The 20668-nt window shown below is 44.0% G+C and overlaps 2 protein-coding genes across 8 annotated transcripts in view; one reads left to right on the top strand and one right to left on the bottom strand.

Moving 5' to 3' along the window:
* The window catches only part of usp9 (ubiquitin specific peptidase 9), a 35105-nt gene extending 26815 nt beyond the window's left edge, over window positions 1-8290 (bottom strand). For 4 of the 5 annotated variants that reach the window (XM_076155173.1, XM_076155189.1, XM_076155196.1 and 1 more), the window contains exons 1-2: window positions 7817-8290; window positions 888-1156 (exon numbers count right to left, since the gene is read on the bottom strand). In XM_076155173.1, the coding sequence (XP_076011288.1) occupies window positions 888-989 (102 nt within the window). In that variant the 5' untranslated portion in view covers window positions 990-1156; window positions 7817-8290. Of the gene's footprint in view, window positions 1-887; window positions 1157-7690; window positions 7796-7816 lie in introns of those variants that run through there. The other variant, XM_076155182.1, reaches the window with a different exon arrangement.
* An 804-nt stretch (window positions 8291-9094) lies between these two features.
* Window positions 9095-20526, top strand: med14 (mediator complex subunit 14). Of its 3 annotated transcripts, none has more exons than XM_076155395.1 (29): window positions 9095-9530; window positions 9946-9972; window positions 10059-10164; window positions 10272-10445; window positions 10562-10691; window positions 10827-10955; window positions 11142-11249; window positions 12131-12263; window positions 12444-12594; window positions 12715-12826; window positions 13008-13133; window positions 13285-13363; window positions 13539-13698; window positions 13846-14040; window positions 14274-14408; window positions 14976-15052; window positions 15167-15327; window positions 15612-15758; window positions 16021-16235; window positions 16353-16622; window positions 16776-17025; window positions 17550-17672; window positions 17904-18080; window positions 18194-18432; window positions 18549-18728; window positions 18837-18944; window positions 19178-19303; window positions 19437-19626; window positions 19752-20526. In XM_076155395.1, the coding sequence occupies exons 1-29, from the start codon at window positions 9355-9357 to the stop codon at window positions 19820-19822; spliced, it is 4275 nt and encodes a 1424-aa protein (XP_076011510.1). In that variant the 5' UTR covers window positions 9095-9354; the 3' UTR covers window positions 19823-20526. The 3 variants fall into 3 exon arrangements, with proteins under 3 accessions (XP_076011510.1, XP_076011501.1, XP_076011520.1); XM_076155386.1 differs by having other exon boundaries at window positions 15991-16235; XM_076155405.1 differs by lacking the exon at window positions 17550-17672 and having other exon boundaries at window positions 15991-16235.
* The last annotated feature ends 142 nt before the right edge of the window (window positions 20527-20668 follow it).

The following is a 20668-nucleotide window of genomic DNA, read 5'->3' as shown; positions in this document are numbered from 1 at the left end:
GTGTTAAGGCTCCTTCTGCTTGGCTGACCTACATAGGCAGCTTGCCTCGCACGTCTCACCACGGCTTCATCTCTAACCAACCGAGGCCTGCACATGGACACACACAAAGACACACACACCCTTTATCCGACACTCAGGAGGCTCTGTTCATTGATGCCTCGCCTTGACTCTTTCCCTTCCTCTTTTCCGCTCCCTCCCTCCCTTCCTGCCCTTGGGCATCTGTGTGCGGTTAGGTATGAGGACTAGCTGTTGAAAAACTGTGCTGCAGTGTCTGGTCTACCACAAAGAGATATCAAGACAGAGACAGTTCCTTCTTCTCCCTCCCCAGGTTAACTTAATTACAAATAAATGTGCCAACTGATGTTGGTGTTGGTGCTGATGGCGCTGGTCTATGGCCATTGATGCATGACCATGGTGTAATGCAGATACATATAAACACAAGGAGAAAATGGAGTTGGATGAACTCAGCAGCCATTTAAGCAGAGGGAAAAAAATCAATACTTTGAAAAAAAAGAAAAGAAAAATAGGGCGGGGACATTCAGTGCACAAGTCTGTAAAGAAAACGGCAAATGTTGTGTACAGGCAGTCCCCAGGCTTCAAAGCAGTTCTGTCTTTAGGTCTGGTCAAAACAGTTCCGTATTCTACACATCTAGCATCAATTAGTCAAACCCAACTCACACATCAGTGTTTACACGTGTAGCGATTCCCTTGGGTGCAAAGTAATCCACCTGTTCTTTTGGATTACTTTGTACTTCGTGATTACTGATGTACTACTGTTATTTTTCAATAATTGGCTTTACAAAGGTCGATACATAAGTGCAGGATGTTCTTGGGTCATGAGTCTCTAACTTGGGGACTGCCCTATTAGCTGAGGATATGATACTGACCTGGTTCTGTGGCAGTGCGGGCTGGCTCTGAGCATCAGGTGCCTGACCCTGGCCCTGACTGTCATTGCCCCCCACTGGAGAGCCACGAGTGGTGGCCGTCATGCTCGCCACGGGGCAGATCTTGGCAATCTTGGCCTCTTACGGAGCGCTGGCCAAGAGGGAAATCACAGCCACCTCAGCCGTAGAGCAGAGGGATGAGAGCCCGAAAATGTGAGAGAGGGACACAAGCACCTGAAGATCTGGATGGGCCGCTGAGACCATTGCATAACCTGCAGGAAAGAGGGGCAAAGGGTCAATGCAAGTAAATAATTGTTAACCATGTTCTGTATTTACCCAACACAACAGTTGTGTTCTGTAACCAGTTGAGTGTGTTATGAATGTTGATGCCCATGGGGATATTAAGGGCTCCTGATATCAATCACCAGTTACTTCACGTTATTTTTCATTATACGGTGCCTTCCAAGGGTTGAAAACCTGCCTGACGAGTCAAAATTCTGGCTGCATCTCCATAACATACACGTCTCTCTAAATTGTCAGACATACTATAAAGATCAAATAATATTACCAGGAGATGTGATAATCAGAATGGACCTCACTTGTTGGATTTCAAGGCCACTGCGGTCTTTTGTTTTTGTGGTCATTAAACAAATTGTAATTCACTACTTTACTATATGATGAACACTTATCTGCAAAATAATACTGATCCCAAAAGCATCAACAGTAAGACACAGCAGTATGAATCATTCAAATAAGTGAGAACCACCCTTTTGTGTTCAGATCAGAAGTCAACACTTTCAGCAAACCGTGCCATATTGATTCAACTATCTAGTGCAGTAAACAAACTGAAAGCACTGGTATCACGTCAGGCAAATGAATAAGGAACCATCGTGCAGCTCAAACAAAAATGTAGTTCTGCAACTTTACGTAGCCAAGGGGCTATAAAGCTGAGCGATAAACCTTCTCTTACCAAAATGGTTGAGCATTGTTCATTTTTTTTGTTTTGTTTTTCGCCACTCAAATTGTGCTGGTTGGGGGAATGTATCCACTTGCATTTATTTTGGAGCAGCACACTCCCAGTGGGTGCATGTTCTCCGAAACTTAAAGAGGATCTACGACAATGGTAAGAAGCAGGGTATATGTGTAAAATTCTGAACTATCACTTTAAGGCTGCAGTGTGCTTCACCCGACTGTTGGTAGTGTCGTAAGGTGGAAAGCCCCTTTCCACTGGCCAATTTGTGGCAGAGGTCCGCGTCCGACAAAATCTGTAACTCTCCGACTCCGCCACACCACTGGGTACACACACTTCGAGCAGTGATCGGGTGACATAGTTAGGTAGACATTTCTCTCCATTTTATATCCAACACCTTGTCCACATCCATGAAGAGAACTGAAAGTGAAAGTGTGAGCTGTTACACCAGTTTTGTCTTTGTATCTAAGGGCAGAGAGCAAAAAGCACACTGAAGTCCTGTTAACCCCTCCCAATAATTGCGTCAACATTACCAATACAATGGCACAGACGCGCCACGTCTCCGAGCTCTATGTGGGTTCGTTCTAACCAATTCCACTTCTATAGAATGTTGACAATGATTTGATAACTGACTGGATAACGTTTGCATACACTCCTGTCTGCATATATGTGGTGAAATAAGCGAGCAATGTAACGTTGGAATGTTGTCGTGAGTGAACAAGGGATTTACAGTGTCTTTTGTGACACAGGACCAGGAGTGAAGGCAGAGCATTACAGTGCCTGGATGTGAGCCCTGATTTCAGTACAACAGATTACACAACGCTCCCCAAAAAACAGCCAATACATCGATTTTACAACATTTGCATACCTCAGACATTAATGTTACAGACACCCTCTGAACGGAGGTAAGTTAACTTTAACAATAAGGCTAACAATGTTACTTGGACTTGGACAGTGCTGGATGGTGGCTGTGGAGATGTGCATTCAAATTGGGGATGTTGCTATGCGGGGCAGACGCTCTGCAGGCTCTGCAGCTGGGTAACTCATCTCTTTGTCTGTCTAGGGTTAGGAAAGCAAAGTTTTTCCACACATCTGATTTTACCCTCTTTTGTGGCGGATACAATGGGGAGACCGGCCAAGCCATCAGACATGCAGACAGCAGATTATCCCCGTAACGAAAATTCTCCACAAACAACTATGATTAGTGTTTTAGCGCAGTGAGCGATTAAACCACAAATCGTCCCAAGTAAACAGCGACGACAACGTGGAGCAAGTTACAAAAATGCCAGGTAGGAAGTCTTTTCCTCTTCTGTTGGACGGACAGGTTTATCAAGCAATGTGTAGTACAAGGCTTCTTACTGCAACTGTCACTATATTCAAAATATGTAAACATAATCATTTCAAGAATATAAATAATGCATGACTTGGGTTTTCTTCTCCTTTTTAGTAGCTAGGGCAAACAGTCCCAGTAAACTCAATCACTTTGGGTATATAATGAATGCATGATGAGGCCTAATGTACCACACATCCATGTTGCAACAGAGCATTGATCAACTGAGTTACTGATACTACTCAAAATTATAAATCAATTCATCTGCACCAGGAGAAGCTGAAACACTTCAACCTACATGCTGAAATCATCCAGTCATGTCCTCCGCCTATGACTAATTACTGTACCAAGATAGGAGCAGCGGATCCTTTCTATCCTTCAAAAGGTTGTTCAAAAACATACTTTGGATTAAAATGGCACATAATACAAGCGCATGTAGGTGGATGAAGAATTATAAGATTAAATTCATTTTTGGGCTACGCGGGCACATCTTGTTCCGCGCGACAAATTTGCTTCTTTGTACAACTAATAACTACTAACTGATATGCTATTCCCAAAAGACAGCTTGTTCTAAAGACATATTGATATTGTTCCTGCACGATGAAATTACAGCAATATACAAATTACTTACGTGGTCACTCAATATTTGCATCCTGCTCCCACAATAACTTATTTGTAGAATATAGAGTTACTGCAAGATAATGACTTGATCACGCAACATCTGGTTCTTAAAATATAACATTTGCACATCAATACAAAAATAATAAAATGTGCATCATATTCCTAAAAGACAACACTTTCTCTTTTACATAGACCGGGTGGATTGTGTCCTCATAGATTATCTTTAAGGCAAGTTAAATTTATCTTGTCCATACATGATAAGGAGTTGATCAACACAGTATCCTGTTCCAACAAGATAGCTAATAGCTTGTTTACTCATCATAATATAGTCCACCAAGAATGTCCACAACCTGCAATAACTGCCGATTACACCAAAAAACTGCCCATGCAAGCAACTACAGTATGTACGGCAGAGCCGAGCTGAACCAGGAAGTAGCTCCGCACAATCTAATGACATTTTATCATGGGTGCTTTGGGTAATAACTGAAGTTTGCCTTTGCCCTCTATTCCAAATGAGTAAGATTGAACCGGTGATTTGGCTGCGGCTTGTCTCATTATACATGTCGTTTGCCCTTCTTTGTAGTGAAGTCACCATATCACCAGCTCTCGGCACTTGGCATGAATTTAAGATAATTTGAATGAGATCCAAAAGCTATGAATAAAAAAAAAAAGAAACACTTATATAAACATACAAGTGCTTACTTCAATACAGCATTGACAAACATTGCTATAGCCTACACCTTAATGGAACCATTTGTATTAACAATGGTATTCAGGTCTCTTGTGGGAATGTAAACACACCGACTGCCACCTTCATCTACCAACACACTCTCCAGTACTTATCCTTATTGCAATTAAAGCCAAAATCAGGATTTAGTTGTAATACATGAACAGATTCAATAGGATACTGCTGTTCTCAGAGCATAGACGACGTTGCGTAATCGCACTCTGAAGCAAGTCTATTGAGGAAATGCACACAGAGGCAGTATATCATGATCAGGAAGTCTAGGTATTTTACTATTGTACTAAGGTGTGTACATGACATTTTAAAAAAAAAGGAACTTATTGCATTAATAGCAGTGTAATCAGAATTTGAAAGGTGCATGTAAATGTACCAAATGAGCTCTGAAGACTTGCTAGGACAGGACCAAAATAAGAGCATACCTTCAATTCAGCGACTGAAAAGTGGATAAGTGATCAACGAAATTAACATAGATTACATAATACTTACGGTAATACTTAAATTCAAATGCATTAAGAACCAGAGAGGAGCTGGGTGATTGGTATTTCATAAAGTCTAAGATGTATAAATGTGGCATCATTGTTATAACAAGAGTTAGATTGGATGTCATCATTGTTGTAACGTTTGTTTATTGGATGATATCACATTGCAGGTTTGGCATCACTGTCACTTATTAAAGTCGCTTTATAGTCTGATACTGTTGTAAGCAAACAGTGTTTTGAGCATACATTTGACTTTGTAATTTTGTGTTTTCCCAATTAAACATTTTAATTGTGCACGGCGTGACAAATGCAATTTGTCACACCAAGATATGATACATCAATGCTGAGGAGGAAGCCAGACATGCCACTACAAAATGTTTGTATAGAGCAATTTAAAAGAATTCAGTGTCATGAGGTGGCCCCATCGGTCAGCAGCTTTCTGGCATTCAAATGAACTGTTCAGCCACATGCTCCGTCTACCCACTATCAGTAAAACACAGAAACATTTAAAAAAAAAAAAAAAAAAATGAGATCAATCTGAAATCCATAACCGAAACAAAAATGAAAAAGCACTCGAGTGTTTGAGTAATGTCATTTTAAAGACAGACTAAAACTTTCAAAGCAATGCATGTGATTTCAGTCAGCAAGGGACTGGACCATGACTTGGTGATTTTTAGGTCAAGACAGGCCGTTTCCAGGGTAACTATGGAGACTGTTGACAAAACCACATGAGTATAATAGCCTCTTTTTTATGATATCAATTCTCACTACTTGTGATATACAACCCAGGCATTTCAACCTATTTTAACTTCACTTGAACCTATTTTTTTGACAATCACAATGTAAGGGCTAATGTATGCAAAAAAAACAACCAATTACATTCCAGTAAACAGTAGGCCACAAGGCTTGATATTTGGCACTTTCCTAAATCGTATGAAGCCAGCAAAGATAATCAGGTGAACAAATGCAGCCTATGTGTAAACTCAAAGACACACTTATAGGATATATATAGAATTGGAAAATGCCTTTGCCATACCGTTGTTCAGTAGGGCCCTGGCTAGCTGTGCAGGGGAAAAGATACCCTAGTTGTACCATTGGTAACCAAACTTCTATTTAGTAAGCAGACATACGTTTGTGAGAAATGACCTAGGTGGAAAAACAGGTGTTTGTTTCCTCCGTGTTCAACTAGACACGGGTTTTGCAGGTGGCCACTGACATCCGCGTCTGCATAAACAACCGGGGCCTCGACTGACATAATATAGGCAGAATGTGTCCAATGTGATATGGCTCACATGAACCAACATATCAGAGGACTGCACTGAACAGCGACGGGGGTGCAGTCGCTAGATTAACAAGGGAGGGGGGTGTTACTTTTATGGGACACAAATGGTGGTGTTATGCTTAAAAAAAGATAAAAAAGTGTCCAAAGAGACAGACACACGGTAGCTACTGCATCTGGGACTAGCGGACGCTCTTACAACACAGCGGCGCCGCCGCGGCCTGTCGGACTCCACCGGCTATTATTGAATGTTTCAGCAGCAAACGTCATTTCAATAATTTACATTATGTGCTACCACGTCGTCCCTTCAGATAGGAAACGTAGCTTTCAGGCTGACGCGCAAAACCAACAAATTATTACGCGATTATTATTGCAAACTACTGACGGGAAATAACGTCAACAGCTAAGTGAGTTGGATAGTTAACGACTGATTCTAGCTGCGGCGGCTAACAATTAAGCTATACTGTTACTAAATAGAGCCCTCAACTTACGTCAACAGCTGCTGATTTGGTAAGTTATGGGTTGCTGCTAGCTGCGGCAGCTAACGTTAGCCAACAAGGCGATCCGCCCAGACAGCAGAGCAGTGAAGGCCTCGTCGTCCAAAGCCCATTGCGCTGAGACACACACACACACACACACACATACACACAGGCCTCGGGTGTTTGGTCGGGCCTGACATTATGCCTGCACGGGTCGCTGACAGGTTCACATACACTGGCTTGGTTAGAAACCGAAATGAATATCGATGTGGCCCGATCTGTACCGAGTGTTTCGTTCACATACAACGTCCCTGAACGCCACGGACGTTAGCGAGGATCAACCTACAAAACAGCCAAATATGAGCTAGGCGTCCGAGCTAACCTCTCTGTGTTAACATGCAAGCTTGCTGATATGACTGGACAACTATTTTTCCAGCCAAATCCCTCGAACTCCTTATGGACAAATAATATTATTTTGCAAAGAAGCTGCAGTGTAGCTCTGCAATAAAAAACTCAAAAGATTTGTGTCGATCTGACCTGTAAATATCTAAGTTTGAACTTCGCTAAAACAGTGAAAACACGACGTTGTGATCATGAGTGAATCTGTATAATTGTTTAACACAAACACATTGACAATAAACGTGTTTGTTCAATCAAGCGTTTAAAGCGTAGATACATTTCGACAAGTTGTAAACATAGAAGGCTTCGCGTTAAAGGAAATCTGACTGTAGGCAGTGGAGAGGATCGTTTACCGTTGACAAGCGGCTAACTACGCTAGCCGAGTGAGCTAACAGAACTAGACAACCCTGCTTTGTTAAGATCATGAATTGCAATACAACCCCGTCGACATTGTCAGGCTAATCTGACTTCACAATAAGCGACAATAAGCAACCAGCAACTCACCCGTACGTGTAAACTATGTGCCGTGATATTAACTAGCATCCACAACCAGCTGACGCTAATACTAGCTAGCGGCGGCTAGCTAACAATCAGCAGCCAGCCTACTGAGCTAGTTAGCTAACAACTCACCAGGAATTTGATAGGACTTCCCCTCTATTCACGGGCTCCGTCCAGCCTTGGATGATGGTGTCGTCGTATATTACATAAATGTGGCCTGTATCGGTGACTGTTTTGCAGGGAACAAACCGGTTACCAGAACCAATTCCTCCGTTTTTTTCTCTGCTCCTGGCTTTTTCCTGCGTCACCGGCGCGGTAACAGCCCCTAACTCTACCTAGCCCGATTTCTGGGGCTTGTCACTTCGGTCCCAGCAGTCAGTCACAACTTGAATCGCTTCAACATGGCGGAAGCGCAGTCTGACACCGATGTTGTTCAGCAAAACAAGTCAGGCGACCGTGTGAACTCCAACAGTCAGCGTTGTCTGTGAGCTAGTTTGCACCGCATCCGATAGCAGGTCAGCAAACGGAGCACCAGCTAAACGGAAAGGACAAAAACCTTCACAATTGTGATCGCTGATTCCGATGCCAGTCAGGATTTCCACCTCCACTATTTACTTCCAACCAGACGAAAGGGCCAAACAATCGGCAGCGCTTGTCTTTACTACCTCCTATCGGATGAGATAGTCACTGCAACTGATAACCCAGTTAAGCACTGATACTGTGTTTTACACTGTTGTTCTTTTTTTGTTGTTGCTATTTTTGTAAATTATTATTCTCATGTATTACTTCTTTCAAGAAGAGGTAATGGTTAAATAAAATTTGAAATAAACATTTTCATTGTTTGAGGTTTTCAATGTCTGAGTGTTATGTGTGTTTTTAATGTGTTTTGTAAACGATTCACGACGTTTACCTAAATAAGGGCCATTATATTCGAGACTGAATTAGTTTTGAAATTGATTTTCAACTGCTCAGTTACATTTGAGTCCATACTATTTACCAATTGCAAATACAATTGAATAAATAAACCATCTTGTCAGTTTTGGCCACATATTTCTAAAATATATATCTATTTTCAGAAAGACAAATGATGTAATTATTAGTATTAAAACTTGTTGCAGTATATATATATATATATATATATATATACACATTGTTATAGATATAAACCCATACTATCCGCCCTATGTCTAAGGACCATACCGTTAAAGTAATTACTCAAACGTACATATTTGCTCTACTTATAATAAAAAGTGTGAAAGCAAAAACATTACGGTTCTTAAATCTTCATTAAAAATGAATGTGATGTTCATGGGTTAACGTTTCACTTGTATTGCGGTATAGTCGTACGCCGCCATGACTCCCACTCCTAATGTGATCCATTCTGGCTTTTCTGTCCCGCCAGACCTCCTGTAATCATTCCCGACAGCAAAGATGGCGGCTGAGCGACGTTTAATCCTCTCCGTAATGAGTTACCAAATTGATTGTATGTATTAAAATTTCTGCTGGACAAGGAAACCGACTCGCGAAAGAGAAAGTTGTCTCAACTAAGACATGTTGTGAGCCCGATATTTTTCTTTTATTTGGGAGTTTGCCACTACAACTCGTTAGTTTTCCTTTGTAGCGGTGGGTGTGCAGCGCCGTAGCTAACAAGTCCAAATCGTCTTCGTAAAATGGCTCCAGTGCAGATTGGGTCTGATGGACAATTGGTCCCGCTTGGGGGTCCGATAGTCTCGGGTCCACAGCCGCCGCCGCCCGGGACTCCGGCTACACAAGGCGTCAGACTGAGCCTGCTCATTGAGTTTCTTCTCCAGAGGACCTACCATGAAATCACCCTGCTGGCGGAGCTGTAAGTAACACCGGAGTTAGCGCTGTAGGCCTCAAAGCTAACTAGAGGGCTACACAGCTAATGTTGGCTACTATACTTTTCTGTCAATCATAAAACGGAATTACGTGCCACCAGCCACTAAAATAAACGCTAACGGACCCGTCTTTACTCGGCGAGTAGGTTCATTGAAAAGTGAAGTGGCGCCTTTCACATGTATGGGTTTGAGAATGGCTGCATTCCATTTCGATGTGACAGTGCCAATACCCTGTGGCAAGTCAAACATGTCCCCGGTGCTCCTTCTCTCAGATCTGCTTCTCTTGTGTGCCGAATGAAATGATTGGAAACACAATTTGTCCTAGTCAATGCAGATGTCTTATGTTGGGCAGGACTATTCTTTTTTTTAATGGCATTAATAATCTTAATGTTCTTCTTCCAGGCTTCCCAGAAAAACTGACATGGAGAGGTAGGTTTCTCTAATTTAACCTCTTCCTCCTTCATTCCCTATGCCACCCAGTCTGTTAATCTCTTAAAATGATCTGTCTTTCACAGGAAAATTGAAATTGTCCAGTTTGCCAGTCGCACCAGGCAGCTCTTTGTCCGTTTATTAGCGCTGGTGAAGTGGGCGAGCAATGCAGGGAAAGTTGAAAAGTGTGCGGTAAGTTTTGTCACCACTGCAGAGATGTGTTTGAACTATTTACCGCATTAACACATTAAGTGGAGTTACCCTTATCTGTCATTCACCCTTGATCTCTATGGTAACAGATGATCTCCAGCTTCCTGGACCAGCAAGCGATCCTGTTTGTGGACACGGCTGATCGGTTGGCTTCGCTGGCCAGAGATGCGTTGGTACATGCTCGTTTGCCCAGCTTTGCCATCCCCTTCGCCATCGACGTGCTCACCACAGGCTCCTATCCACGCCTGCCCACATGCATACGAGTAAGTGTGTTTTAATGTTTCTGCCTGTAATCTGTTCAGGCTGCTAGCACATAATACTGACCCGTTTCATCGAGTCTCGTTGGATCAAATCTTTGTGCTTATCTGCGTTTCTGCAGGATAAGATCATTCCTCCAGACCCCATCACTAAGGTTGAGAAGCAAACCACCCTGAATCAGCTCAGTCAGATTCTTCGACATCGTCTTGTCACCACAGATTTGCCTCCTCAGCTTGCCAACCTAACAGTGGGTAAGCAGTGAATGCCAACACACGCCGTCCCACCAAATTTAAGTACATGTTTGAATTGCTTGCTGGGTTTCCTGTTCATTAGAATTTCATTTGCTGTGTTGGTAATGAAAAGGACTTGTGTATTTGTCTGTGCAGCAAATGGCCGTGTGAAGTTCAGAGTGGAAGGAGAGTTTGAAGCGACCTTGACTGTGATGGGAGATGATCCAGATATTCCCTGGAGGTTGCTGAAGCTGGAGATTCTGGTGGAGGACAAAGAAACGGGGGGTAAGACAAGCACATATGATTAACAACAACACACTTTCTGTATTCGTGTTGACATACTTTGCTAATATCTGTCTGTTATCTGTTTTTATTCAGTCAAGTTTCCTTGTCCACTCTCAACTGACGTCTCTTTCACTTTTGTCTCTCCGTTCACACACACCCTCTTTCCTTCCCCCTCTGTACTGACAGATGGCCGGAACTTGGTCCACAGTTTGCAGGTGAACTTCATCCATGAATTGGTCCAGGCACGCCTTTGTGCAGATGAGAAACCCCTACAGGACATGTACAACTGTTTGCGTATCCTTTTGTTTTAAAATGGACAAGGAGTCAGATGCTCTACTGAAAGAGACACAGGAATACGTAGTAGGAGGAGGAGGAGGTGTGTGTGTGTGTGTGTGTGTGTGTGTGTGTGTGTGTGTGTGTGTGTGTGTGTGTGTGTGTGTGTGTGTGTGTGTGTGTGTGTGTGTGTGTGTGTGTGTGTGTGTGTGTGTGTGTGTGTGTGTGTGTGTGTGTGACAAGTTTGCTAAACAAATGTGAACGTGCTTGGTTTAAGCAGGATTGGGTAAAAGTGTAAAACATACAACTTTGCATGGACAGATGAGCTGGGCCTTCGTCTCATCTTCTGTTTACTCCATTAGAAAGCGTACCGAACGTACAATTACTTTGTTCATGTGACTACAGATAAACGAAGATGTCGCCTCAGCTGCATGTTTGTGTGGAGATTAGAGGGAACACACAAACAATGATTTGAAAAATAATATTGAACATTTGTCTACGATGGGATATAATCTTTACATCTCTTCCTGTTGAGGCACAGGGAGAAACGACAACAACGGCGTGTTAACATCAAAGCCACTAATCAAGCATGCAAGCTGAGCACAACCATGCTAATCACAATGCTAATCAGTACGTCTCTGCTCTGCCTTCCTTGCACCGAAGCTAGCAGGGCGGCTCGCCCATCTCAAAGAGTTGTCTGTGTTCAGCACAAATAGCCCTTCAGCCAGCGACGTTTGCCTGTGTGTGTGTGTGTGTGTGTGTGTGTGTGTATATGTGAGTGTGTGAGTCAGTTAGTGAATGTGTTCTGAATATTAATGAGAAATGTGTACGATGGCGCATTTCCCCTTCACCTGGCCTTAGTGTTTTTCCCACACTGCCTTCCTTAACCCCACTGTGCCCAGACTCCTTCTGCCTGTCGCTGCAGCTGGAGGTTCTCCACTCTCAGACCCTGATGCTGGTCAGGGAGCGCTGGGGAGACCTGGTGCAGGTGGAGAGATATCTACCTGCAAAATTCCTCACTTTAGCTGTCTGGAAGTAAGACCTTTTAATAGCATTTATACACATGCACCCAGATAAATTCTTACCATGTATGCAAAGATCATGCACCTACACTCTTTTAAAAACATACCAAGGATGAGCTCATACTAGTTATGACTGATGCTGTGCCGTTATTCTTGAATCTCACGTGTCTTCTTTCTGTTTGTGTTCCTCCAGCCAACAAGTGTTGGGTAGGAAAACGGGTACAGCATCAGTACACAAAGTCACCGTCAAGATTGATGACTCGGATGGATCGAAGCCATTACAGATATCACATGAACCTCCTCTCCCCGCCTGTGACTCTAAACTGATGGAAAGGGCAATGAAGGTAAGACATCAGTGTGTTTCCAGTGTAATGGGATATATGGAACAGTATGGCCTGATACAAATACATGTACACACTGTATTCCATGTCCAATGTGTTTCTCTGTTCCCTCTCATCCTATAGATTGACCATCTGTCTGTGGAGAAACTTTTGATTGACAGTGTTCATGCCCGATCTAATCAGAAACTGCAGGAACTGAAGGCCATTCTAAAGGCCAGCAACCCCAGTGACAGCTGTACGTGTTGCCACCACGTTTTCATGTTTCAAACATTTTGATGATGTATATGCTCTTGAATGTTACCCCCTTTGGGTTGTTAACGCATTGTTACCGTAGGTAGATCTCAAGGGGAAACTGCATCATCCACTAAGAGATACAGTGTCACATCTTAAGTGATTGTCTTGTCTTTTTATTTCAGCGTTCATTGAGACAGCTTTACCTACACTTGTTATTCCAATACTGGAGCCCTGTGGTCGTTCAGAGTGCTTACACATCTTCGTCGACCTGCACTCTGGCATGTTCCAACCCATGCTGTACGGGCTCGGTAAGTAGGAGCGAACGTGCCGTGCATCCATAACTCCAGACCACATCACATCCTGTAGAATGCAATTGCTTCTTACTTTTCACTGCAGACGCTATTTGTGCTATTTGTTTTATGCTGTTTGTATGGCTTTCATGTTTTGTCCTCTCCTTAGATCAGTCCATGCTGGATGACATTGAAAAGACCATTAACGACGACATGAAGCGCATTACATCTTGGCTTCAACAACTAAAGTAAATTCACCTCCTTAGGTTCTAAGTAGAAGTGAACTTGACATGTAAATCTATAGATAAGATTATAAATCAAACATTTTGAACAGTAGCCAGAGTCTGATGCCTGCTCAGAGCGTGTCAAAACTCTAAACAACTAAATAACACTACTCTCGCACGCTTTCTTCTATTCCATCAGGTTCTGGTTGGGCGAGCAGCGCTGTCGACAGTCTGTGAAGCACCTTCCTACTGTGTGCACCGACGTACTCCACCTCTCCAACTCATCCTCTCACCCCGTTGGCAGCCTGTCCAAACACAAGCTCTTCATCAAGCTCACACGACTCCCGCAGTACTACATTGTGAGTTCCTTCCCCTGCAGTTCTACTGAAAATGGCTCAGTCCTCAAGAAAGAACAATTTAAAAAATGAGCAACCTTTTCTGCTTTGATTTTTAAATAATTCACCTCCTTCCTGTCTTCCCCGCTCCTTGTCTGTTCCTCTCTATAGGTGGTGGATATGCTGGATGTGCCTGGCAGTCCGACTGAGTTGCAGTACAAGTACTCTTTCCTGTCTGTGTCTCAGTTGGAGGGAGAGGATGGCCCCCTCTGTGCGCAGCTCTTCCTACATTTCAAGCCCAACCTGGAACAGCTGGTTCAGGACACCACAGCAGGGAGAGGAGTCCGCCCGGGGACTAAAAGAAAGGTAGGCAGTGCAAAGTTTATTGTGAATGTTTCACCTGAGATCTCAGAAGAAACCAGTTTGAATCCTGAATGTGCTTTGGGAAAGTGAATAAATAAAGCTCTGCTGTCCCTCGGCAGGTATCGCATACCTATAAAGTACTTCTATGTAAAACAGACTGCAAAAGAGGGCTGTCATGTGAATATACAACAATGCTTGTATTTTAGTGTGCATCTATTTGCCCTGTTGCTCTTCAGATCTCCGGAGACCAGGCAGACCTGGAGCCAAAGAAGCCCAAGCGCTCTGGAGAAATGTGTGCCTTCAACAAGGAGCTGGCTCACCTAGTGGCCATGTGTGACACCAACATGCCCTTTATTGGCCTCAGAACAGAGGTATGTCAGTGGCCCTGTCGGACTGCTGGTTGATACCAGTTATACCACTTTGTGTTTTTGTTCCTTGTTAACACGAACACGGCACAGAAATGACTAGGGGCGGGTCATGGAGAGGAATGTTGGTTGAAGGGCAGCTTAAGTGTTACCTTCCCAGCTATGTCATCACTAGACGATGTCTACAAACATGACGTATTTTCCTGTCTGAGTGCACACATGCTGTACTTGATAATAGACATCAGATAACAACTTAGATTCTGTGGAGTTGAGGTATGTAATACAAAACACATAAATGTAAGAAAAATACAAATCCAGCTATTCTTCTGTTAAGCATTTGGTACATTTGAATCCCCCTGGCTTTGTGTTATTGTAATTGCATCCATTTCATCAAATGAACATTTGATTCATTTCTTCCTGGCCATTGCCTCTGTCTGTATTATTTTTAAATCAAGATATCGATCCATGCTCGTCATTAGCCCCGTTTTCTTTATCCTTTCACTTGCAGCCTTTAGTTTTTAGATTAATATGTACATATGCATATCTGATGTATGTTTATCTGTCTTTGACTAGATGTCCAACATGGAGATCCCTAACCAAGGTGTCCAAGTGGAGGGAGACGGCAGCAGTCATGCGATTCGTCTTCTCAAGTAATTGTCATATTCATGCACATAACATGACCAAAACTCAAAAAAAGATTTGATAAGATCACCCAAAAGCCTTGTGTGTCTTCCATGTTACTTTATATTCTTCTTCCTCTGTAGGATTCCTCCCTGTAAAGGTGTCGGCGAGGAGACCAGGCGAGCTCTGGAGCGCTCCCTACTGGACTGCACCTTCCGCCTGCAAGGCAGGAACAACAGAACCTGGGTGGCTGAACTGGTGTTGGCCAACTGCCCTTTAAACAGCACACACACCAAGGAGCAAGGTACACACACAAGCACTGTTTGCACTGCTCACTGTTGCAATTTCAACTCGTGGTGATTACAACATTGTTGAAGACTAACATCAGTCAGGTTTAGGTGAGCCATTTGTCAGAAAATATCTTCTATTTAAAGTATGACCTCATACCCATTTTCATAGCGTTAAATATTATTTGCATCTTGCCACATTGCCACATTGAAATATGGCTACCATGGGAATAAGGAGAATTGTCCGCACCTGCTGCATTGCTCAGCCTCTAATGAATAACCATTCTGTCCCTCCTCTCAGCCTCCACGCGGCACGTGTATCTGACCTATGAGAACCCTCTTTCTGAGCCCGTGGGTGGGAGGAAGGTGGTAGAGATGTTCCTCAATGACTGGAATTCCATCAGTCAGCTGTACCAGTGTGTCCTCAACTTCTCTCGCACACTACCAGGTACATTCATGCTGATCTCTGCAAAGAAAGATTTTTAATCACTGAATGTAGTGAATGTGATGCACATGTAGCATTTATTCTACTCTACTAAATTGCATAAACATAATTTCAGTACAGTTAAGCTGTGATCCTTGGATTGGAGTTCACTAGTGTAACTAATTGTGGAATTGGTGCCGGGACAAAAAAAGGGATCCTCCTAATATATTTGCACAATATGACTGCTTTCCTCCAGAGATGCCATCTTACCTGAGCCTTTTCTCAGAGGTAAGACTGTACAACTACCGCAAGCTGGTGCTCTGCTACGGCACCACGAAGGGAAGCTCGGTCACCATCCAGTGGAACTCCAACAGCCACCGATTCCACCTTGCTTTGGGCACAGTGGGGCCAAACTCTGGCTGCTCCAACTGCCACAACATCATCCTCCACCAACTACAGGAGATGTTTAACAAGAGCCCAAATGTGATGCAGCTGCTGCAGGTACGTAGTAGCATGGGTATGAAAATTTACAACAGGGCTTACAAGAATGGACAAAAGCTATTTCCTCCATTTCTCGTCCCATAACCATGTACGTTTCCCTTTATTCTCTTTTTTCAGGTGTTGTCTGATACACAAGCCCCCCTGAATGCCATTAACAAGCTACCAACAGTGCCCATGCTGGGTCTGACCCAGCGCACCAACACAGCCTACCAGTGCTTCTCCATACTCCCCCAGTCACCCACACACATACGCCTGGCCTTCCGCAACATGTACTGCATCGACATCTACTGCCGCAGCCGTGGCGTGGTCGCCATCAGGGACGGAGCCTACAGTCTTTTTGACAACACGAAGATAGTAGAGGGTTTCTACCCGGCACCAGGACTCAAGGTGTGTTCCACATGGAGGCAAAGCGGTGGTTTCTGTTACCACACTTGATCTTGGGAAGGAGATAATCCTGCTATTTGTAGTTTGCACACTCAGTCAGTATTGTCATCATTGTTAGCATACTAAATTCTGTATCCCTGTCTTTCCCCTTTTCAGACATTCCTGAACATGTTTGTGGACAACAACCAGGATGCTCGTAGACGCTCTGTCAATGAAGACGACAACCCGCCCTCACCAGTGGGCGTAGATATGATTGACAGTCTGATGAACCACCTGCAAGCTCCGCCGCCACAACCGCCAGTCAGAGGCGGTGCAGGAGGAGTGTATCCTCCCCTCACGTCGCCGCCAGCACCGTACCACGCCAACGTAGCGCCCTCGCCATCCATGATGCCCACCCAGTCACCAGGTGACAATAGCTCCAGCTGTGTTTTCAAACGTGTGTGTGGTAGTTTGGTGCTTGTTAAAGGTGTGTAAGAGTGATCTGTGTGCTGTGCTATATTTGTCACCAGAGCTCCTCAGTCTGCCATACAACATCAATCAAGCTTTTTGTTTGTCTTTACATCAGTCTCATCGATCTCCCTGCTAACTTGTGGATTTGTCACAAGAGGGAGAACAGCAACGTGTGCCCATTTTAGTTTTGTGAAACGGTGAAATCAGTTGGTGTTCTTTCATGCAGCATTACACAAACACACACACACACACACGCCTGCACCCCAACAGCCCAGTGAGAACAAAGCATGCAGTCAGTTTTGACTCTCTCCATTCAGCTCCATCTCAGCCCACCAGCCAGAGACCACAGCCCTCCACCCAGCTTTAGCGCGTGTGTATGTAAGAGTGCGTGCGTGCGTGCGTGCATGTAAGGAGAACTTGTCAACCTCTGAGTCTGACGAGTCCTTTGGTGTATGTGCGTGTGTGTGTGTGTGTGTGCAGGGTCCATCCATGCCTCTGGCTCCCCTAGTGGAGCTCTGAGGGCCCCCTCTCCTTTCGGGCCCACCCCGTCTCCATCCTCTCTGGGCATAGCCATGGGTCAGACCAGCTTTGCCAGTCCTCACGGTAAGCAGCAGGATGGCCACAAATGCTGGATTGGTGTTTTGGTTTTATGGTCGGCTGGACTATGGCTGGAATGGGCTGAACTAGACATCAGCACTGGGCACTTGTAGGCTGTAGCCTTGAGCTAGTCTATGATAAAGGGCTGTAAACGGTGGGCACACAGCGGTGCATCAAACGGTGTTTACGGTTATAGATGAAAGTGATTCTGTGGCTGACTCATGTTTGTCTTTCTAGGTGCACTGGACCCCAGTTCTCCATACACCATGGTGTCACCCAGCCATAGGGGCCAGTGGCCAGGCTCACCCCAGGTATCGGGGCCGTCTCCCGGGGCACGGATTCACGGAATGTCTCCTGGCAACCCGTCTCTGCACTCGCCCATCCCCGACCCTCATTCTCCACGTGCTGGAAGCAGTAAGTACTTATTTTCTAAGTATTACTAAGTAATATTTCTAAGCATATAGGTAATTTTCTAAAGGTAACTTGGTTTTAAACATTTTTTGTATTTGTCTCTTCTTTTGGATTAGGTTCCCAGGTCATGCCCACCAGTATGCCTCCACCCCGCAAGCTACCTCAACGCCCCTGGGCTGCATCGATTCCTACTACTCTCACCCACAATGCCTTGCATGTGCTTTTGCTCCCCTCTCCCACACCTTGCCTTGTACCAGGCCTGGCGGGAAGCTACCTCTGCTCACCACTGGAGCGCTTCCTCGGTTCAGTTATCATGAGACGCCACCTACAGCGGATCATTCAGCAGGAGCCAAATGTAAGCGTCGCACAGGTCTCATCTCATTTGGAGAAATTGTTCCAGGACATCTTTTTTTATTTTGTTCACGGTTCTGAACTCCTCCACTCCATTGACCTCTCCTATTCCTCCTCCAGTTGTCCATAGTGAACTCTAATGAGCCTGGGGTAATCATGTTCAAGACCGAGGTGCTAAAGTGCCGCGTGGCTCTCAACCCAAAGAACTACCAGACGCTGCAGCTGAAAGTCACCCCAGAAAATGCAGGACCCTGGTCTCAGGAGGAGCTTCAGGTCTTGGAGAAGTTCTTCGAGACTCGGGTAAGCGTTTGTTTAAGATAAAAATGGACAGCATTAAACTAGTTATTTTTTCTTTTTTTGTATCATGTCAGTTACTTTGACAGTCCCATCTGTTGTCTTCTATTCTAGGTGGCTGGTCCTCCCTTTAAATACAACACTCTGAATGCCTTCACAAAGCTATTGGGGGCGCCCACAAACATCCTGAGAGACTGTGTACGCATCATGAAGCTGGAACTGGTATGTATCCATTTGTATTATATATATATTTTTATATCTATCAAAATGACAAGAAAAACATTGCAGTTGTATATGTACACAATACATATACATTTTTATATTTAGTCATTTACACAGACACCTTTACCCAAAGCAACGTATATATTAGGTTTCAATACAACACATGGACTCATTTGGAGTAAATTCCATGTGTTGCACAGTGTTACATGTCATTCTCATCTCTCCTGCTGCAGTTCCCTGACCAGGCTGCCCAGTTGAAGTGGAACGTCCAGTTCTGTCTGACCATCCCTCCCAGTGCTCCTCCCATTGCCCCCCCTGGAACCATTGCTGTGGTGCTCAAGTCCAAGATGCTCTTCTTTGTAAGTCGGCAGCATCTCAGTAGTGTCACTGCACAGCCAGTACTAAACCTGTAGTGTTCTAAACAGTCATTCTTTAAGATGAAGATAAGATGCCATCTGACCCTAAGTGTTGCCTGCCTCTTCCGTCCCTCAGCTGCAGCTCACACAGCGCATCCCAGTGCCCCAGGAGCCAGTGACCATCATTGTGCCCATCGTGTACGACATGGCCACAGGCCTCACTCAGCAGGCCGACATTCCCAGGCAGCACAGCTCGTCTGGGGCAGCGGCACTCATGGTCTCCAACATCCTGAAGAGGTTCAATGAACTCCACCCCGCTAGACAAGGTGAGACTGCACTCACTTTTAATGCATGCCGACACTACTGACACTGATCCTGAACAATTATTAATTTTTGCCATCTAAACGTGATGTCAAAAGCCTTTGATAACACTGTTTATTTGTTTTTTCAGGCGAGTGTACGATATTTGCTTCAGTTCACGAACTGATGGCCAACCTCACCCTACCCTCTGGTGGCCGTTAGTAGAAACAGGAAATTCATAGGCAGCGTTGGAAGTCAGTTGTGGCCCAACCTGGAACACATAGGAGAGAATAAATGACTACGGACCCACGATTTCAAAATGAAACATGTCTTCTCTGCTTCACCCACTGGACTGGATGTATAGTTCATTGTTCTGAAAGCAAATGAATTGTATTGAGTTGTAGACCACAGTGTTTCTGGCCACGTGACTCAAAGGTATATAGGGGTCACCATGAAGGTAGATCTTTGAAGAGGAAGCCAGCTGTTTGTCTCAAAAGGACATGATAATGTTTCCTTCAGGTGCACTTCTAAATAGACATATCTATTAAAATTAAGGCTGTTTACTTAATTATGTATATTATTGTATATTTGAGTGTTGGAAAGAATCAGATTTCATAGATTGTCTTCAGTTGTTTTTGTTTTTGTTTTTTTTATATAAAGTAACACTGATACGACTATTGTATCAGGAGATATATTCCTTCTTAGCTCCATGTTTAAACAGTGTGTTATTTACTATGTCAAAATCTCTGCATTTTTATTTCAAGCTTTCACTTTGGATACTGTAAAACTGTGACAGACTTTCTACGCCAGTTATATTTTGTTAAGACTGCTTTTGAGATCACGATTGAACATTTTGAGACCTCTTGCCTGAATTTATTGTTTAATAAACCAAACCCAGAGTTGGTTTATTCTTTGGTTATCTTTCACTAACGGCAGTTCAAACAAAGAGAATATGTGACTTATTGGGTTAACACTCCACATCCCATATTGGATGGAGGCTGCATTCCCTCCTCCAAATGATGCAGTCATCCTCTGCTCCAAAACATGACATCATTCGGAAAGCCGGGT

Source organism: Genypterus blacodes, unplaced genomic scaffold, assembly GCF_046128005.1.
Source record: "Genypterus blacodes isolate CSIRO-AG114 ecotype Tasmania unplaced genomic scaffold, CSIRO-AGI_Gbla_v1 ptg000008l_1, whole genome shotgun sequence".
In the NCBI taxonomy this organism is placed as follows: Eukaryota; Metazoa; Chordata; class Actinopteri; order Ophidiiformes; family Ophidiidae; genus Genypterus; species Genypterus blacodes.
This window is presented reverse-complemented; position numbering and strand designations above follow the sequence as displayed.

Excerpts from the sequence above, each read along its gene's own strand:
- med14 (XM_076155386.1), top strand. The coding sequence starts at position 9,355 with ATGGCTCCAGTGCAGATTGGGTCTGATGGACAATTGGTCCCGCTTGGG. Across the intron at positions 10,446-10,561 it reads GCCTGCCCACATGCATACGA|GATAAGATCATTCCTCCAGA; the intron begins GTAAGTGTGTTT and ends GCGTTTCTGCAG. Across the intron at positions 15,328-15,611 it reads CACACACACCAAGGAGCAAG|CCTCCACGCGGCACGTGTAT; the intron begins GTACACACACAA and ends CCCTCCTCTCAG.